This window comes from Bufo gargarizans, chromosome 2 (genome assembly GCF_014858855.1).
Source record: "Bufo gargarizans isolate SCDJY-AF-19 chromosome 2, ASM1485885v1, whole genome shotgun sequence".
NCBI lineage: Eukaryota > Metazoa > Chordata > Amphibia > Anura > Bufonidae > Bufo > Bufo gargarizans.
The window spans coordinates 475487679-475509496 of NC_058081.1; the positions used below are offsets into that span (position 1 = coordinate 475487679).

Below are 21818 nucleotides of genomic sequence, written 5' to 3' on the forward strand. Positions count from 1 at the left end.
GTTCCTGTTAGCGGGGCCTCCGAATCCGGCCTCTCTTGTTTATTTGTGGCGGCCAAGTCTTCGGTTTTCTCGACAGGCCCTCTCTGGCACTAGGAGGTTTCCAGACGAGCTCTGTAGGATTTGTCATGGTGTTTTGTACAGAATATCCCCAGAAATGATCTCTGGCATAGGATGACAAGTGTTCTTCAGTGGCTGTTCTTCATTAGATATCCAGATGTATGTCCCTTTCTTACTGGTGATTGCCACTTGTGCAAGATGTACGTCACTGGTGTCCAGTCTGATGAGGTGGAGCCCACCGATGTATACTATTGGTGGCTGAGGGCCCATTAACACTGCAGATTTTGGCAGTGGCAGTGGCCGTGTCATGTCTGCCTCCCAAGAATGTCCTTCTGGTCGTACAGTAAGGTGTATACCACTGTGCTGATCTATTGAAAGGCGTCCAGTTGTCCATCGTATGCAAGCTTTTTTTTTTCTGTAGCATGGGAGCCAATAGGTGACATATGCTACTGTATTCTTATTGTGGCTTATATATCTGATGTATGCCACTGTATAGTCTTACATGTGTACAAGTTGACCACAGACTCCCATGTTTAAATTATATATATATATTACATATTATATATATTTTTTTTTTTTTACTAGAATTGTGTAGTCGGCTATGCTGTTCTATACAACAAACAAGGTATGAACGTCTGCCGATCTAGTAAATGAAGACACCATGTGAATGCTCCCTAAGGAACGAGACTAGTTGTACACAGATGTTCTCACCAATTTTTATGAAAATTGCATCATTAATTCCCTGAGCCTTATATACATCTTAGGCCTTATACACATGACTGTATTTTTGGCCTGTGTCCAATACACAGATTGCACGTGGACCCATTCATTTTTATTGGTCCACAAAAAAAAAAAGTCAGCGTCTGGGTCGCAAATTATAGAACCGGTTCTATTCTTGCCAGATGCACACGAGCCACATCTGCGTTTTATGGACCGCATGGTGGATACGTTCATGTGCAGAAGGCCTTATGTTTAATCACCACTGTTTGTAGCCCTGGTATTGAGCAAACCCTATAAGCCTGGCAGCCCGGAAACCGATGTCTGTAAGCTCCTGTTGCCTCCTAGACTGGTCTGAATGGCTGTCAGTCTACATTAGGAAAATTAACAGGGCCAGGTGTGATAACAATTTCACTGCCTGGTCCTGTCAGTCAAAGTGCAGAGGGCGCGGCAGTTGCAGAGAGAGCAGAGCCTCTAGGAGTAATGGTAACACCCCCGTTGCTCCTAGAGGCTCATTTGCAAATAGTAAAACATCATTTCTCTCAGCAATGTGGGCACATATGAACATGGGACCAACACAGACGCCTTCACATGTAACAGGTCGACCAGTGTCACAGGTACAAAACTGCTGACAGATGCCCTTTAAAGCAGCATTTTTCAACCCCAGTCCTCACCCCCAATGTCATGTTTTCTGGATTTCCTTACTATTGAGCAGTTGATATCATTATCAGTGCATCAGGACTTACCACAGGTATTCATTCTGCGGCATATTCTCAAATTCTGACCGGCAGGTGGACCCTGTGGACTGGAGTTGAGAAACACTGGTTTCAAGTAAACAGAGAGGCTGCTACAAACATAAGAGAGTGCCAGGAAATCTCCTAAATGTCATCCCGAGTCTCCTGATGAACTCATCCGAGTATCTCCGGAATGTGGCGCTGTGCTCATATTTTCCATACGGATCCTTCTGGTCCCTACACTTGTCCTGAATTCTCCCAGCAAAAAATACGGATGACGTCCGTGTGCATTCCATATTTTGCTGAACGAAACAGCTGGCCCCTAATAGAACAGCCCTATCCTTGTCCGTAATGCGGACAATAATAGGACATGTTCTATTTTTTGGCAGAACAGAAATACGAACTTAGGGTCCATTCACACGTCCTGTTTTTTTTCATCCTGAAAAACGGTCCGTTTTTTGCGGATCCGTTGTTCCTGAAAATGTTTCCGTATGTCATCCGTATGTCATCCGTTTTTTGCGGATCCGCAAAAAACGGGAGCATGTATACATTTCAATAATCAAATAAAGTTGTTTGGATTTCTTTGAAAAAAAATTGAAAAAAATAAAATAAAATAAAAATTTGTTATGTGTTTCCAGGAACGGAATCCGCAAAAAACGGATGACATACGGAATGACATCCGAATGTCATCCGTTTTTTGCGGATCCATTGACTTTGTATTGTACCAGGATCCGATTTTTCAGGACAAGAATAGGACATGTTTTATATTTAAACGGACATGCGGAACGGAACAACGGAAACTGACAGCACACATTGTGCTGTCCGATTTTTTTCCAGGACCCATTAAAAATGAATGGGTCCAGATCTGGTCCTGATCTGTTCCTGAAAAAACGGAACAGATCAGGAAAGAAAAAACGGACGTGTGAATGGACCCTTACGGAAACGGAATGCACACGGAGTACCTTTAATTTATTTTATTTTTTGGAATGAATGGTTCCGCATACAGTCTACAAATAAAATTAAAGGGAACGGACACTGAAAGATAATAAGTTTGTGTGCATGAGCCCTAACACAGAGATCTTTTCTACTTTTCCCGTTTCCATTCCTTGACACCAGGTAGAGATCAGGCAGGTCCACAAAACGCATTTACCGTCCATGTGCATTCCACAGTTTTCTCACTCTCATCAATAGAAATGGCTAGTCTCATCTGCCATGCGGACCAGAATAATGTTCTGTAATAATACGTTCTCCTTGACTTTCCCATGTTTTCTTAGAGGGGGAAAAATGGCCCTGATGTGAGTTATATAAAGTAGTAAACAAAGGCGTGTTAGCAGAGCCGCTTATGAACAGGCAGCGTAGAGCACCCCCTAGTGTCTGAAACCTGTAAATGTACGCTGTAATATGTAGTATTCATCCTCATACATTGTTTTTGTGCTGAATCTGCTAGTGGACGTAAGGTCCTCTCAGTCTACAAGGCATTATGTGCTTCCCCAAAAATCGCCACTGAGCTGTCTCCATTCACATGTTTGAGGCAGGTTGTAAATGTGCTTTAACATCGCGCGTTGCAGGGATTCGCTACGTGAAGTGACGGCGGGTGTAGATCTGGAAGGGAATGCTGGGGAGAGCACCGGGTTGGGGACCACTGCTATAAATGCTTTCATGTATGTTTGTATGTGTATATGCATTTTGCTAAGGGTTGCCTATACAGTGCTCCCTCAAGTTGCAATATTAATTGGTTCCAGGACGACCATTGTATGTTGAAACCATTGTAAGTTGAGTAATCGGTTCCAAAGCCCCAAAATGTCATCCAAGATTAAAGAAAATGAAGATTTAAGAATAATAAGCAAATAATTTAAATGAATAAAACAAGTCCTTACATATAACAGTCAGGAATAATAACTAGCAACTAAAGCTACTTTCACACTGGCGTTTTGGCTTTCCGTTTGTGAGATCCGTTCAGGGCTCTCACAAACGGTCCAAAACGGATCAGTTTTGCCCTAATGTATTTTGAATGGAAAAGGATCTGCTGAGAATGCATCAGTTTGCCTCCGATCAGTATCTATTCCGCTCTGCCTGCAGCGTTTTGCTGTCCGTCTGACGAAGCGGAGCCAAAACGGATCATTCCTGACACACAATGTAAGTCAATGGGGACGGATTTGTTTTCTCTGACACAATCTGGCACAATAGAAAACGGATCCGTCCCCCACTGACTTTAAATGGTGTTCATGACGGATGCATGCGGTTGTATTATTGTAATGGAAGCGTTTTTGCAGATTCATGACGGATCCGCAAAAAACGCTAATGTGAAAGTAGCCTTATACAGCTATTTTACCAGAGAAATGATCTTGATTGGTTGGATCTTAGTCCGAGACATTGTATGTTAAGTCTGGTTTCAATTACGATGGGTCACTGTATCTTGAAAATATTGTATCCTGAGGGATCACTGTGTATCTTTCCTAGAGATGAGCGAATCGAGTTGTCTCATTAGCCAGCCTTCTTCATCTGTGGGGGTCTGTCCCTACAGATGAAGGAGCACCCACCTGCTGTAAGATGGACATCCCGCCCGGCCCTGTCAATCCCCAGGCTACACCGCTGCCAAAGCTCAAATTCGGCACTTGCACAGTAGCTGTTCCCAAACTCGAATTTGAGTTTCGGCTGCGGTGCAGCCAGAAGATTGACAGCGCCAGGTGCGATGTTCGGCTCTGCCAATCCTATGACAGGTGGCCGCTTATTCACCTGTGCGGACAGCTGCCCGCAATTGAAGAAACATTGATTTGCTTATCTCTAGTTTTTCCATACTGCATGGTTATAATATATGCATGGTTTGGGGCGCTGCTGTTCTCAGCTGTATGGTATCAATATTTTGTGGCTCAGAAAGACGAAAACAGCTGAGGGCAGCAGCAGCGCTCTCACTCCACCTTCTTTTGTCTCTCCGGCCTGTTTTCTGGGATACTCCCAGACACATCCGTGATTGGCTCAGACGTCTTTGCAGGAGGAGTTAACCAGCTTGTTTTTCTTCTCCCGAGTGACATCACTCTATTTGTCTCGGTGCTATAAGCCAGAGAGCTCAGTAGAGGATTCTGCCCGGCAGAGGAAAGACATTGTGGAGCTTACTCTTCATATAAAACCTTGAAGAGATTAATTTTTTTTAAAGACATGCACGGGCCGTGCCTTGCCCCGGTCTAACGGAAGGGAATCTTGTTTATTTGCTTTAACAGAGAACTGGGTAAGCCATCTTAAAGGACAGAACTGAACAAGCCATCGGGCATTCTCTAATGTGCAGTAACGATGAGCCCAGCATACGGAGCTATGGAAGTGGAGCGCTACGCAAAGGGAGTTCTGCTCGAGCCTTTTTTACACCAGGTCGGGGGGCACTCATGTGTCCTTCGCTTTAACGACAAGACCATCTGTAAGCCCCTCATTCAAAGGGAGCACCTGTTCTATGAAACACTCCCTGCAGAGATCCGAAAATTTACACCTCAGTATAAAGGTAAGTCCTAGATTCCCTGTGGGGGGAGCATGGCCTTTTTCTTGTGTCATGTATAAATTTCTCTTATGACCTGTTTATCCTAAAGCTCTTCTCCTTAGAAGCAGTTTTAGGAATTATTATTTTATTTTTTTTCACATATTTTGATGTTGTCAGGGACAGGCTGTGAGGCGGGTGTCGGAGATCACCATTGGGTCTCTTGGCTGGCTAAAAAGCATTAGAGTTTAGACAAGCTGTGCTTGTGGCCTTAAGTCTTCCTTAGGCTCCTGTAGGTAAGTGGAATCCGAAAAGACCAGTGTTTAAAGCTACCTGGTCCAATATAGACTTTGATTTTAGTTTTTGCCTCTTTTTTTCTTTTTTTTTTCTCTTCTCCCCTCTTAACTTTCCTTTTATTCTGGAAGCAGAGGTTGGTTGTCATTTTTTGGGTTAATATAAAAATCTTATGTGAAATCTCCTGTCTGAGATGTTTGGGCAGAAAAAAGCCACAGGACAAGTCCAAGAATGAAGTGTGCACAGACTGCTGCTTATATGTTCCAGGAGCTTTCCCTTTCAGAGGAAATGGAAACTTTATTTTTGGATTAAAGGGTTGCGTTAAACACTGGAATGAATCACCTGAAATATGCGAGTGGAAATCCCGGTTCTCAAGGGCAATTACGTTCCTGAGTCAATAATATTCTTTGTTCTTAAGTCATTTGGTTTGACTGCAAGTGAGGGGTGACTCATAGAGGTAGGATGCATTAGAGAGTATCCGATGCGTTCCCATACATTACAGGTAACAAACAAATGGAGACTTATTCACACAAGGTAGTAGAAACCAAGTAACCCACAAACCTTATCTATGAAATGTTGCGCTTCATCCTGTGCGCTGTCTTATGTTTTTTTCTTTTTCTTTTTTTGTGTGTTTTGCTCCTGTTTTTTTTTTTTTTTTGTCTTTTAGTTTTTTAATGTGGTGGTGGGAGGGTGGACAAACAACCATGGTTGATACGCATTGACTGCACTCAGAGCCCGAGGCTGTTTTCTAGCTCGCTTCTCCCTTTATACCCTGTTAGTGTCCTATGTTTTTATGGTCGAGAGCAAAGACTGTCCAATCCTGTACTGCGCTCCCTCCCGAGCTCCTGTAAAAGTCCCAGGTCCGCCTGCCAGCTGGGCGATATCACTAGGATTTAAGGGGACAGCTCAGGACCATGAGGACTGTTTATGGCACTCCCGGAAATCGGCTGAACCGCAGCTAAAGACTCTCTTACGCTATCAGTGCATTAGAGACTCATACGAGCAGACAACACAAAGTGCTTTATAAGAGTGCACCACGAAGAATTGCTTGGTGTTTGCTTCCTAATTAGCATTAATGCAAATGGTTTAGATAGCTTAAGCAAAGGTTTTATACCCTGGTGACTGAACAGAAGCAACAAGTAGAATTCACTGTGATGTTTTGTCTTTTTTTGCTTTCTTTTATTTTGCTTTGCTTGCTCATCCCCCTAATCCGATGCCTCAAAACCTTTCTTCATAGTTTTATGATATTGAATGCTTTTTGCATAATGAAAACCCTTCTGGTGTTTCACTGCCAAGATGTAAATGAGAATTGTTTTACATCTTCATATATATATTTTTTTTTTCACTTGCAATCAATAAAGAATATTTATTTCAATAAATATTTTTATGAATTGGAATCGTCTCCTGTTATTATTTTTGTCGGTGTTGTGTTTTGGCTCTGGTTGAATTTAAACTGCTGCGTAAATCAACGTGTCCTGATCTATCCGTATATTTTTATGCCTTGTTTCCCCTGCCAGGTGTTTGTGTTTAGCTGTTTTGATATTTGTTAGGTTGGCAGATGAGATTTGGCCTGTTTCAGGATATATGCTAAGGATTGGGTAAGATACCTTCAACACAGGACGTGATGTCGCTCTGTGTTATCTTCTTGTGTTTTGTCTTCCACCTCTCGTTTCTAAACCGACTTTCCTCTCTACCTCTGCAGGTGTGGTATCTGTAAGCTTTGAAGAAGATGAAGACGGGAATATGTGCCCAATTGCCTATCCTTTGAACCGGGACCAAGAGAACCTAGAAAATGTGGACTTCATGTCAGACTGCAGCGAGGCCAAAAGTAAACTGCTCATGTGGTCTAATAAGAATGATAACCTCACTAAGGAAAGGGTTCGGCAACATAGGAAGGAAGAGAAAATGAAAAGGTAAGGGGGTCTCAATCTGGTAGAACAAAGATGTGTGGGACAATTTGAGAACTGCTTGACAGCTCCACCACGCCTGCTTACGTCTGTCCTCAAACAGCTTATCAATATCACATTCCATCTTATACCACATTTTTTTATTTAAATGGGTTGTATTACCTCCGTGCACAGCTCCCTGGGCACTTCCTGAGCTTTCTGTAATGTGGGTGATACCTCTGATGTGAGTGATGGAGCAGGCAAGCGCTGCTAGGATGATATAATACTGCCTCTTGCCTGTACGCACTTGCTGCGGAGGCTGCTAGTGTTTCAGAATCACTAGCAGTCTTAGCGGAGCAGACTTGTACAGATCGTGACAACCAATGGTAAGTGGTTGCCCGGATCTGTTTCATACAGTAGAGAAGGACAGTGTCTTCAGAGGTGGCCGGGAGCACTCGTTCCCGTACACACTCGCTCAATTCCCGGCTACCAGAATGGCCAGATTTTTTTTTCTCGTTTCCATGTTGGATAAAAATCAGCGTGAGTGCAGCTTAAGGCCAATTTTACACAAGTGTAATATGGGTGCATTTCTACACCTGTATTGTGGCCTCTATTCTAGTTCTAGCCTGACTGCCGGTCTGATCACCTAAACTAAAAGCATCCCTACAACGCTGTGTGTTCGTGCAGAACTTGCAGCCTTAGGTCTCATTCAGATGACCATATCTGCTTTGCAGTCTGCAAATTGTAGATCAGCAAAATACGAATACCGGCCATGTGCGTTATGCATTTTATGGAACGTCCGGCCCTATGATAGAATAGCCTATTCTTGTCCATGTTTTTTGCGGGGACGCAGAAGTACGGATGCTAACAGCACACTGTGTGATGTCAGCATCTTTTGCGGCCCCATTGAAATGAATGTGTCTGCATCTTGCAGAACGGATGCGGACACAAATATACGGCTGTCTGAATGAGCCCTTAAAGGGGTTGTCCAACTTCCTCGACAGCATGTGAACACTGCAGGCAATCATTAGCCTCTTCGGTGCGCGCTGAGGCCAGTGATTGGCTGCAGCTGTAACATGTGGTCGACATGACATCACCACTGTAACTGGGAGAACTGGAGCAGCTTTGTGAAATCTGCCATGCAACTAATCACTTCTTTATTGCAGGTGGATCCCCTGTGTTGTCTGGTTTCCTCCTGGAACTGGACAACCCTGTTTTATGGGCTCATGCACATGACCGTTGGATGTTTGGTGGTCTGCAAATTGTGTATCCACAAAACACTGATACCAGCCGCGTGCATTCCGTATTTTACGGAACAGAACAGCCGGCCCCTAATAGAACAGTCCTATCCTTGTTCGTAATGCGGGCAATAATAGGACATGTTCTATGATTATTATTTTTTGGTGTGGAACAGCCATGCGGTCATACAGAAACTGAATGCACAGTCATTTCCATTTTTTTCGCAGCTCCATTGAAGTGAATGGTTCTGCATATGGGCTGCAAAAAAAAAAAAAAAAAAACATGGGAAAAAAAAGTGTGTGCATGAGCCCTTATACTGATGCTGACATACACCTGTTATACTTTGGTGAAATTGGCCCATTGCGGTGCTGTTGTGCAGAACATTTGATAATATTATGCGAGCTGTGTATGTTAATTGTGAATTTTAACCTGTACTTTGCTTTTTTTTTTCTTTTAGCCACAAACTAGAAGAAGAATTTGAGTTGTTAAAGCAATCAGAAGTTTTGTATTACAGCGTGGAGAAGAAAGGGAATATCAGTTCACAGTTTAAGCACAACCTTTGGAGTACAAAACGTCACCAGCAACAGATCCAACGTATGAAGGAATACGCCAAACACAGGAACCAATACAGTATCCTTTTCTACCAGTGCTTATATGCTACGTAGGTAGATGGTTTATCCATAAGATCTTTTCGAGAACTGGCCAAAGGGATTTTAGATGCTTTTGAGAAATAAGATCTAGATCTGCACCAGTCACTAGTAAAAGCTGGCACTACACATCTTGGGCTACTTTCACACTATCGTTTTTGCTGGATCCGTCATGGATCAGCAAAAAACGCTTCCGTCACGATAATCCAACCGTCTGCATCCGTTATGAACTCATCCAGTTGTATTATCTTTAAAATAGTCATGACGGATCCGGCATGAACACCAATGAAAGTCAATGGGGGATCGATCCGTTTTCTGTTGTGTCAGAGAAAACTGATCCGTCACCATTGACTTTCATTGTGAGTCTTGCTCCGCACCACATAGTGGCAATGAATGAGGACAAAACTGATCTCAATAGTGGAAAGGGAAAGCGCAGATGTAAAAGTAGCCTTAATATAGCAACTACACCAAGTGGGCACAACCATTCATTTATACTGCCACGTATTGTGCAAGATGTTTCCTTTGGTTGGATACATCATGTATTTCTTTGCAAAACAGGTTAGTGTTCACAAATAGATGGGGGCAAATTCCCCTGACTGAGTAGTCCAGGGCCCCTATAATACATCTACAACATAATCTGGAAACCTGTAGTCCTGTGTGAATCCTTGCCTTCTGTGCCTGGGACACGTGCCTCCGTATATAGCAGTGAACTGCTGATGTGTTGCACGTAGCAGAGGTTTCTTTCCCTCAGCAAAGGTGACACCAGTAGTCTTAATCTAAGCTTATCATGTCTTAGGCAGTCTGATGATTAGATATGTACTGGGAAGTGAAAGCGGATTAACTCTGAATGCCCAGCATCACCTCAGGTGCTCATTTTAGGTTTTCTGATTAGGACAATGATTTTAGGATATTCCCTTTAAGACACAGGACACCTTAGGGCAAATGAAAAAAAAAAAAAATAGCTTGGCTGGTATCTGGTAATACGCAGCAGGGTGGTAGCAGCCTGTAACATTACACTACTAGCTTCTTGGCGTCTGATATTGTGCCAATTTTGTGTACTCAAAATGAGCACCATGCCCGAGTAATATTATCTTAATTTCGGAAGGTGCTTTACCATTGCTCATTGATCTTTATGTTCACACACTGCAGGTTTTGTCACAAACTGAGGGGATCATCATTGAAAGATTCACACCCTGTTTTTTTTTTTTTTTTTTTTTTTTTATACTTGAGCACATTATTTCCTTAACTAGTCAGAATTTTTATTATTGGAAAACCTGACGTGTCGGTACCAGGTACCGTGTGTCCTGGATCTGAAGATGGGAACGCGACAACACGGCGATGATGCATCAGAGGAAAAGAAAGCCACTCAAATCGAGAAGTGTCAGCAAAGCACGTCTGCGATTATTGGGGTCCGGGTGTGCGGCATGCAGGTGAGGTTCAGTTATAGCTTTACATGCCCTAAAATGAGCAGCGCCATTTGGAGGTCACGAAGAGTCAGTGTTTATTTGGTAGCAAGAAATGATTGATAAACACTCTGCTTATCGGAGGAGGATCTCTGAACTAATTAGGTCATGTTTGTTCAGAGCTGATACATGAATAAGACGAGTACAGTTATTTCATCCCTCTGTAAGTTATGGGGAGGTCAGTTTGTCACAGATTTATGCCTCATTCACACATCAGTGATTTTGAGCCAAAACCAGGTGCGGCTCTAAACACAGAACAGGTGCTGATCTTTCTCTTATACCTTCTCTCTGTGTAGCCTCCAAGCCTGCTTTTGGTTTACAATCACTGACGTCATGTTCATCAGTCACATGGCCTAGGAGGCCATTGAAGAGAATGGGGCTGAGCTGTGATACCAAGCACGGCCGCTATACAACGTACGATGCTGTGCTTAGTGAGCTGAGGGAAGACTGTGACACTACTGTGAGCGCCTCTTCTAAAAACTGCTGACTGTCGGGGTTCCCAGGATGCGGACTTCCACCTACCAGATACTGAGGACCTATCCTGAGTGTTAGGTCATCAGTTACAAAATCCTGGGAGACTCCTTTTAATAGGCTATTCCTTTCTTTAAAAAAAAAATTTAGACTGTGCCATCCCTTTATGATCAATCCCTAAGAATAAAGAGGTTGACGTAATGGTGTAGCACTGCATCCCATTCTGGGGTTTCTCTGCACCGCCCAATCAGAGTGAACGGGCTCTTGTAGAGGTTAGTCAGGGCACTGTCGTGCAGGGAGAGAGAGGCTGCAGCCCCATTATTGTCAGGATCAGTGGGTGTTCTAGAGGTCAGAACACCATATATCATCACTTTTTAAGATGGAAATAGCCCCCTCAAGCTATCATAGTCTTGTACATAGATTATGCATTTCAATAACCTGTATATTTTACATTGCTTGTGTTTTAGATTTTGAATGCATTAGTTCATTTAGTCCCTTTGTTGTGTGTAACACATGCCTTACCACAGAAGTAATTGGGGATTAGACCTGATTCTTCCCTTTATGGGTAAACGTGACCAAATAACAGAGAAGGAAGGCCACGGCTTCTCCAGACATCATACCCCATGGCTGTTTTTTGGCAAGACTGTGTCTTCTGCTTTAATAACAGTGTACATGTTCCTGGAAATCGCTGTCTGCCTTCTGCTGAGGGTTTCAGAGAGAAACATGCAGAGTGTGAATTTCTTAATCCTCCACCCTCCATTGCATGAGATTGTAAAAGCAGCGATTGAGATAATATAAAATGTTAGGGTATTGCTATTTATGCAACATCTAGATATAGTTTTAGCTTCCAATCATTTCTCTTTTGGTTATTGCATGCATAAACGTGCGCCATCAAAGTGCATTTTCTCATAGTTTTTCTCTGTTTGCAGGTCTACCAAACTGGCACGGGGCAACTCATGTTCATGAACAAATACCATGGCAGGAAACTTTCAGTCCAGGGCTTTAAAGAAGCACTTTACCAGTTCTTTCACAATGGGAAAAACCTGCGCCGGGAACTGATAGACCCTGTGATCAAAAAACTGACAGAACTTAAAATGGTTTTAGAAAAACAGGAGTCTTATCGTTTTTATTCCAGTTCACTGCTTATTATTTATGATGGGAAAGAATTACCCGAGGTTCCTATGGACTCCGACTCTGAAGACCTAGGGGATCTCTCGGAAGAATCTTCGGACGAATCTGCCGGCGCCTACGCCTACAAACCTTCCAGCAACAAACACACGGCCAGCACTGCAGACGTCCGAATGATAGACTTTGCACACACGACCTGCAAGTTTTACAGGGAGGATCGCGTGGTACACGAAGGCCAGGACACAGGCTACATCTTTGGACTGCAGAATTTAATAGCTATTATTAAAGAAATAAGAGATGACGGCAGCGAATAAAGGAAGATGCAGAAAAAAACTGTTTGTACGAAGCACTAGAATAACTATGTCTATTCCAAAATGATGACCACTCTTTGTGGTGGTAGAAATCATTACAGGATACGACGGGCCTCGCCTGTCCGAAGACTTGGTCTAAAGAAAACGGAGAGGGCATTTACTAAGCTGTGCTGGACAGAGCACTGAAATTATACTGTTATACTTATTTATTTTCAATAGTTCTAAAACATTCCATATTTGATGATGCGAATACCTCTGTTACACCAGTGTGTATGGTTTGTGTTTATTCCCCCTCTTCCTTTTTCTTTCTTTTTTTTTTTTTTGTTTGGTATGTTATGCTCCAAACAACCATGGAAATCGCATGGACTGTGTTCCATGCGCAGGTGCTCGGAGAAGCTTGGCCCTCTGTTACATAGAGTTATTGTCCGCACTACAACTTGATATCTATGACTCGGAATGAGATATATAAAAAAAATATATAAATGCTATGGTTAGAAAAAACAAAAAACAGTTACACTCTATTGGACCTCATTGCCGGTGTCTCAACGTGTAATATGTCTATTTATTGGGCTCCGGCCCGGGTTACAGTAGCAGTGGGACTATATGGCGAGTGATGTAAGTTCATGAACATATGTGCCTTTTATCACACGAAACTATAAAATGCCAACTGCAAAGGTTTTCATTACGGAGTTTATCGAATTACCGGGGAAGGGGGGGAGGGGACATTCATCAAATAAGGAGCCTTGAGTTTACCACGAAATGCGTTCCATGTCATTTGCACTTTTTTTTTTTTTGCTTCTCAAAATTTATCATTAAACCAAATACTTCTATTTTGTCATATGTGTCTGTTAAGGGGAACAACAGAAGATGTAAAAAAAAAAAAAAATGTAAAGAAAGATCTGCTTTGTGTCAGGTATCTTGGTTCCCACAGCCTCGTGTTTTATATTCAGTACAATAAGGATTGGTTTGATTATATATATTTTTTTTTCTTAAGATCATTGGCTCTGGTTAACCTCTAGAATTTGCAGATGTAGGAAGTCTGTTCTTCCCTCTGCTATTTCTATAGGAGCTCTAGGGCACGTCTGGTTTCCATTGATGGGTTATTGATAGCAATAATGTACGTCATGACCACCAAATAATTCCAACTTAGTACATTGGGTTAGCAGCAGCATTGTCCTAGTAATGGATATCTATATGGTTCTCAGATGCTGTTGGTTTACTGCCATGTCCAGCTATTTACTGACTGGTTCTGGAGGACCTTGCACTAAGATCATCTCTGTTGTTTTTTTTTTTTTTTTTTTGTATGGTTCACTTGATATCCTAAGGAAAGTCGCACCTAGACAGGCATTCTGATGGGCAAACTGTCATGGAAGGGAATGCACCTTACAATTATGGGCACAGTATACCTCAGTGGTGCCCATAATCCCTAATTGGATCATGACGGCACTCTGGTCAGTGAAGATTTTGCCCATAAAAATGGCCGCCTCTGCTGCGTCTAGGAGAATGCTGCTGCACCTTGACTACAACCCATCACCATGTCGAGCAATGAGCATTGGATGCATTTCTTTTCTTTTGTTCCTAAAATAGTAAATAAAATTATTCTATGACTTGTAAATCTGGTCAAGGCTCTGCTTATTTGTTTCATGGAATGTCAATTATTCAAAAAAATAAATTAACATGTCGGTTTTATGCCTTTTGGCAAATTAGAATAACACATCTGCTTTCTTTCAGAAGCAGTGCCACACCTGTTGTGTGTGGTATTGCAGTACAGACCTATGCGTTAAAGCTGAGCTGCAATACCAGCCTCAAACCTTCTGGCAGATTGTGGCACTGGCGTCATGCTCTTCTAATCCCTTTAGGGTACCGTACTTTCACACTAGCGTTTTTCTTTTCCGGTGTGGAGTTCCGTCCTAGGGGCTTAATACCGGAAAATAACTGATCAGTTTTAACCCCCATGCATTCTGAATGGAGAGCAATCCGTTCAGGATGTCTTCAGTTCAGTCTTTTTGACTGATCAGGCAAAAGATTAAACCGCAGCATGCTACGGTTTTATTTCTGGCCCAAAAAACTGAATTTTTTTCCATAGGAAAGTATTAGTGCCGAATCCAGCATTCGGAATGCCGGATCCGTCCTTCCGAATGACACCGGAAAGACGGATGTGGCATTTCAATGCATTTGTAAGACGGATCAGGATCCTGATCCGTCTTACAAATGCCATCAGTTGGCATATGTTTTGACTGATCCGGCAGGCAGTTCCGGGGACGGAACTGCTTGCCGGATCACTGCCGCAAGTGTCAAAGTGTTAAGGCTATTAAAGAAGTTTTCTGAGATTTTAATACTGATAACTTATCCTCAGGATAAGCTGTTGGAGAAGATGGCGGCCTTCTCGCTGCTTTCCCTAGGTCACATTCATTGGTCACGTGGCCTCGGAGCAATTCAGCCCTATAGAAGTGAATGGGGCTGAGCACGATGGCAAGCACAGCCGCTATACAACATAGAATACTGTGCTTGGTGAGCAGAGAGGAGGCCGTGATCATCGAGGGTCCCGGGTGTCGAGCCCCTACCGATCAGATACTGATGACCTATCCAGAGGATAGAACTGGGGATGAGGGATTATTCTGAATTAAAGTGGTATTATACCTACTATAAATGGAAAAATAGAAGCTCTTTGCACACATTTTTTGATCAAACGTGTCGGGCCCATCTACCAGGCGTCAAGGTGGCTTCTGCAGATGGGTCCCTAACACTAACAGAACTGCCTCTCCTGGGCTTGACCTAAGCTAACAATGTTCAGGGCGGTGTAGGAACCAGCTACATATATACTCTGCTCAGAAGATCTGGGCAGATGGACGGGGAGTGCTCAATCTAAAAGAGGCAGCTGCCCTCAATATACACTACAAGAAAATTTAGAGAAGCACATGCATAGTCGCAGGTGCACATCCATAAAGCGAACATGCAGGAATCCAACAAAAATACTTATGACAGCACAACATTACTCATACAAACAATAAAACTGGGGAATAGGGATTATTCTAAATTAAAGTGGTATTATACCTACTATACATGCAAAAAAAAAATAGAAGCTCTTTGCGCACTTTTTCACGTCGGGCCCATCTACCAGGCGTCAAGGTGGCAGTTTTAGGCCTCTCGCACACGAACGTTGTGCATCCATTCCGTGCATTGGGGACTGCAATATGCGGGCCCCAATGCACGGGCGGCAGCCGGGACGGATCGAGACCCATTTAGCTTGAATGCGCCGGTGATGCGTCCGCACCGCAAAAATAAATAGAACAAGTTCTATTTTTTTTTTATGCGGTGCAGAGGCACAGACAAATACATCACGGAAGCACTCCGTAGTGCTTCCGTGGGGTTTCGATCCGTGCTTCCGTTTCACATCTCCGTGATGCGGCGTGCACATGGGCCGGTGCCCATGTATTGCGGACCCCAAAACGGGCACACAACGTTCATGTGCAAGAGACCTGATTGATTGTATGAGTAATGTTGTGCGGCATAATGTTTTTTTTTTTTGTTTGCTTTATGGAGGAGCACCTGCGACTATGAATGTGCTTGTCTAAATTTTCTTCATCAGTATTAAAATCTCAGAAAACCCTTTTAATTCCGAATTAACTCATGAAAACCTAGGAAGGGCATACATGCCCAGGACCCAGCACGTGTCTTTAATTGGGCCCCATTTTATGAGTACAGTTGCCTCTGACTTTCACCGGCCAGGCTTGTGACTAATGAAGTCTGATTTTTGGATTATCTGTCCAGCTCCCGTACACAACACACACGGGGTTTCCTTTTCTTCCTCCAAACATGACACACGGCTACAAGGAGGGGCAGGTAGACCCCCAACCCTCAGACACTAGAAAATCAGTGGGATCTGCCGAAATAAAATCCACCATCTGCGGCTCAGTTTCCCCTTTGTACGGTATTATATAAGGTGGTCCTCCAGATATCGGGAGATGCAGCCATCTTTGTTCCTTACCGACTAACCTTGTAATCCTATAACCCAGGCATCCTCAAACTGCGGCCCTCCAGCTGTTGCAAAACTACAACTCCCAGCATGCCCGAACAGCCTACAGGTATCAGCCTACAGCAGGGCAGTGTGGGAGTTGTAGTTTTACAACAGCTGGAGGGCCGCAGTTTGAGGATGCCTGCTATAACCATTACAGATTGACAAGTCTTTTACTGGTGGTTCTCCAGCTGCTGTTGTGAAACTACGACTCCCAGCATGTTGTCAGGACATGCTTGATGTAGTCTCACAACTGCTGGGCAGCTAGAGAATGAATGATCCCTGACCTGGGGCATACACAGATTAAGTATAATGTCGCAAGAGAGCATTTCCTAAATTCTATTTTTACTCGCTCTGCCCATTTACGGTAATGTCAGTAGCACAAGAGCCTGGTACTGTAATATCCCAGACCTCCGGAGCTGGCCAGTGCTCACACGGTCACCATACCACGATGCAGCCGATGCTTTGGTGGCATCCTGTTCTTGCCCAGTTTACAGGGGTAATGTGTAGGGGTCCCTGCTGGGCTGTCTGTGCGCTGCCCTGTGGGAGGAGCAGCAGAGTGATTGACAGCTGTGCACGGAGCTTACTAACGGGGCTCACGCGCTGGTGTCAACCCAGTCCCTGTAAAAATGGCGTTTTACAAGACCCATGGCAGTGTGCTAGATGATATACACCCATGCATCCAGCGGGTACCATTCCTTTAGTCTGGCATCAATCTTAGAGCTCATGCACACAAATATGTGATGCCCGTGCCACAAACTGCGCTCCCCAATGCACGTGCACCATCCGTGTGGCTAGCGCTGACGGATGCAGAACCAGTTCAACTTGAATGGGCCTGCGATGCGTGAGCACCACACAAAAAATAGAGCATGTAGGCACGGACCAAAATGCCACGGAGTGTGCTTCCGTGGCCTTCTGTACCGTATATCTTCCAGATTGCAGACCCGTTCAAGTGAATGGGTAATCATCCGCGAGACGGTGTTCACACGGCCGGTGCCTGTATATTGCGGAACTGCAACAAGGGCGCGGCCCACACACGTTCGTGTTCATGAGCCCTTAACAGAAATTCTAGATTATTGGATAAAATGATCCCCTATTCACTGGACAGGATATAAGAGAACGGGGCTCCTGTGCCCCCCAATGGACTGGCAGGTCGACCATGTGCACGACCATAACATTCATCTCCATGGAAGTGCCAGAGATAGCCTAGTGCTGTACATGACTATCTTCAGTCCCATAGACTTTGGATGTTGCATTGGTCCATTCAAACGGGGGCCACAGGGTACCAATTCTCGGGATGAGTGGGGGTCCCAGCAGATGGATCCCCCACCAATCTGCCCCTGTTCAGTTTAGGATCTTCATCTCTTGGCCACTGGTTTTGGAGGACCCGTCCTCTCCTGTATTAAGCCTCATGCACACGACCGTTGTTGTGTCCGTTGTTCCGTTTTCCGTGATTTTCTGCGGACCCATTGACTTTCAATGGGTCCATGGGAAACTCGGCTAATGTATCGTTTGTCATCCGCGTCCGTGATCCGTGTTACCAGTCCGTGAAAAAAATATGACCTGTTTTTTTTTTTACGGACAATGGTTCACGGACTCATTCAAGTCAATGGGTCCGTGAAAAAACACGGATGAACACAAGATTGTCATCTGCGTCCGTTTTTTTCCTATCACTTGCATGGCAAACTAAGATTTTTTTTTTTTTTACTTTCCTTCATGTTTGGAGATCCTCCAAAAATCAAGGAAGACACACGGAAACAAAAACGGAAACGGATCACGGAACAACAGAACCCCGTTTTGCGGACTGTGAAAAAATACTGTTGTGTGCACAGACCACCCATTTACTCGAATAGTCACTGTGTAATACCTCCTTTCCCCAGTGGTGGCGCTGACGAGAAACTGAACACTTACTGCTATGTTATAGCTAATCACCTGGGGTCGCAAAAACGGGACATTTTGTGCTCGGCTTGTTGTCAAGGGTCCCTTTCTTACAAGTAGGGATTGTTCGAAGCGGAGGCCCAAGACATTTTCATATACTACCGGATTTTCTGAATTATAGGATGCCAGATTATAGGAATGTTAGTCAATAGGCTAGGTTAGGGGATCAGCAACCTCCGGCACTCCAGCTGTTCTGAAACTACAACTCTCAGAATCCTCTATTAACTTGTATGGGTGTTACAAGAACAGCTGAGCAAGTGTGCATGCTGGGAGTTGTAGTTTCGCAGCAGCTGGAGTGACGAAGGTTGCTGACCCATGGGCTAGGTCAGGGATGGCCAACCTGAGGCTCTCCAGCTGTGGCAAAACTACAACTCCCAGCATGCCCGCATTGCCTACAGAAGGGCATGCTGGGAGTTGTAGTTTCGCAGCAGCTGGAGAGCCGCGGGTTGGCCATCCCTGGGCCAGGTGGACAGATTCCCAATGTTCACACCACCTGAAGCAGCTGCAGATATGGATTTTGCATGGTCACTTGTGCTTTGGGGTATTGGGGGAGATTTGGCCAAATCAGTGCAATGTCCAAGTGGAGCAGTTGCCGATAGCAACAAGATTCTATTTTTTATTTATTTTTTATTTCCCCCTGTATGATAATGGCTCCCGCTCTTATCGGTTGTGCATGCATGTGTTTATATGGGGCGCAGCCTATCCAATAGGAGACCGTCCGGGGCTGGGATAATAGCGTATTGATCGGTGTATTGATTGTCACGCACAAGGTACAGACTTTCGGTTTGCCTTTCAGGGTCAGTAGGTTATTGGGACAGTTGCTTTTTCAATGCGGCAGCAATAGATTTTTGGCTGTAATTAAAAATATCGAGCAAATCTGCCCTTGCAAATTCACGGTCAAGTTACACTTGCTATACTGATCTTTGCCGTAAGGAGGACCCTGTCGCCTCTCCTGACACGTCGTGCATTCGCCGTGTAAAAACAATTCTGCAGCATCTTTTCTTAGGACTTTATGGTGCGCCAACCCCCAGTTATTCCTGCTGGAGGTTGAGAATGAAGGTCCTGTAGGGTGTTACCAACTGGGGGGGGGGGGGTGTCCCTGCACAGTCTGACACTATCCAATCAGCGCTGCCAGTGTCAGACTGTGCAAGGACCCCCCCAACTGATAACACCCATCTGGACCTTCATCTGATGTGGCTGCCACTTTCCGATGTTCCCATATTATAGCATGGTCCGGGAAAGGTGGGTGCCAACCCGTCATGTCCACATCATCTAATTCCTCTGTCTCTTGCACTTCAGGATTCATTTCATAGGAAGACGAGCAGGTTTTGGGAGTGGGGGAGGGAGAGGTATCCGATGACCCACACATGGGTAGCAGAGGGCGAGCGACGTCACTGAGGTATTAGGAGTGGGCGTGTGATATGCCTGTGCCATGACATCACTGGAGAGCCTGGAGTATCAGAGCGGTGAAGGTGAATGCGCCATGACCGCTCCTCAGCAGCGAGGACACATAGCCAGACTGTTTGCAGGGCTAGCAGCGAGTGTGGCAGCTAGCAAGTCACATGACCCTTCCTGGATCTGCTGACTGCAAATCCAAGGGTCAGCTGTCAAATTTCTGTGGCAGATATATAGCGGATTTTTTTTCCAATGTGTATTGTTTTTACCATCTGAACATACCCTAAGGGCTCATGCACACAAACAAATATTATTTTTCCTGCCTGTATGAGGAACCATTCACTTCAACGGTTCCGCCAAAAAAACGGAAATTACTCCTTGTGCATTTCATTTCCATATATGTCCACATGGCCGTGGCAAAAAAATAAAATAAAAAATGCCCTATTCTTGTCCGTTTTGCAGACAAGGACAGTCATTGTTACAATGGTTCCACAAAAGAACGGATGTCACACGGACGTCATTGTTTTTTTTGTTTTTTTTGTTTTTTTTTAGGATCAATGTTTTGCGGACCGCATAATATATACGTTTATGTGCATGGGCCCTAAGGATGATCCTCCTGAACTGTGAATCAGCCCCTGCAATTTTCTGTGTTGGAATTTTTTATTTATTTTTTGCTGATGATCAGGGTGATCAGGGAGTCTATATGGGGTGATCACCCCCCTGTCATTGGTCATCCCCCTGTCATTGGTCATCCCCCTGTCATTGATCACCCCCCTGTAAGGCTCCATTCAGACGTCTATATGTGTTTTGCGGATCCGATCTATGTATCCGTGGATCCGCAAAACACATAAGGACCTCTGAATAGAGCCTTACAGGGGGGTGATCAATGACAGGGGGATGACCAATGACAGGGGGGTGATCACCCCCCTGTCACTGATCACCCCCCTGTAAGGCTCCATTCAGACGTCCGTATGTGTTTTGCGGATCCGATCCATAGATGCGTGGATCCGTAAAACACATACGGACGTCTGAATGGAGCCTTACAGGGGGGTGATCATCCCATATATACTCCCTGATCACCCCCCTGTAAGGCTCCATTCAGACGTCCGTATGTGTTTTGCGGATCCGATCCATGGATGCGTGGATCCGTAAAACACATACGGGCGTCTGAATGGAGCCTTACAGGGGTTCGATCAATGACAGGGGGGTGATCAATGACAGGGGGGTGATCAATGACAGGGGGTGATCAGGGAGTCTATATGGGGTGATCACCCACCTGTCATTGATCACCTCCCTCTAAGGCTCCATTCAGACGTCCGTATGTGTTTTGCGGATCCATGGATCCGCAAAGCACATACGGAAATCTGGAAAAAAAAATTGTTTTTTTTCTCCCAGCCTTCCCAAAGCCATCATTTTTTTTATTTTTTTTCCGTTAACATAGCCGTATACAGCCTTTTTTTTTTCTAATGGAACCATTTAATATTGCATGCAATATAGTGGGAAGCTGGGGAAAAAATCAGATGGAACTGGAAAAATAAATCTCAATTCTGAGTTTTATGGGTTTCATTTTTATTGGGTTCCTTATGTGGTAAAACTGACTTGTCTCCTTCATTCTCCCGGTCAGTACAATTATAGCAATACCACGTTTATCTTATGTTTTAATCTTTTTTTTTTCTAAATAGCACAAATTCTTTATTTGCATCGTCATATTCTGACCCCCAATCTATGGAGCTGAGTGTGAGCTCCTTTTTTTTTTTGTGGGGTGATCTTTTTTTTTTTTTGTTTCAATAGTTTTTATAAAGTTTCAAGAATATGTAACAAAATTTGACATATCTGGAAATAGACATGACCCAGTTTGAAATAGAATACGAATTGAGTATACATATGTAGTGTACGGGAGAGTAATACCCCGTCACTACTGAAGGGTCACTTGGGTATTGTCGTTCCCCCTGTATTTAAGGGGAGGTTGGTATAGAACATCTTGTCAATGTACTGCTATGTATTTTCCTGTTACTGTGAAACGTGCATGTGCAGGCCGGCTAGGGTGTTATTCCAGCTCT

General features: G+C 44.1%; 1 protein-coding gene across 1 annotated transcript in view; it reads left to right on the plus strand.

Annotated features, from left to right (window-relative positions):
• IP6K2 (inositol hexakisphosphate kinase 2) overlaps positions 1 to 14025 on the plus strand; it is a 29955-nt gene extending 15930 nt beyond the window's left edge. Inside the window, exons 2-6 of the mRNA XM_044281104.1 lie at positions 4727 to 4998; positions 6968 to 7178; positions 8848 to 9020; positions 10292 to 10467; positions 11901 to 14025. Of these exons, the coding sequence (XP_044137039.1) occupies positions 4797 to 4998; positions 6968 to 7178; positions 8848 to 9020; positions 10292 to 10467; positions 11901 to 12413 (1275 nt within the window). The 5' untranslated portion in view covers positions 4727 to 4796 and the 3' untranslated portion in view covers positions 12414 to 14025. The remainder of the gene's footprint in view (positions 1 to 4726; positions 4999 to 6967; positions 7179 to 8847; positions 9021 to 10291; positions 10468 to 11900) is intronic.
• Positions 14026 to 21818: the final 7793 nt, after the last annotated feature.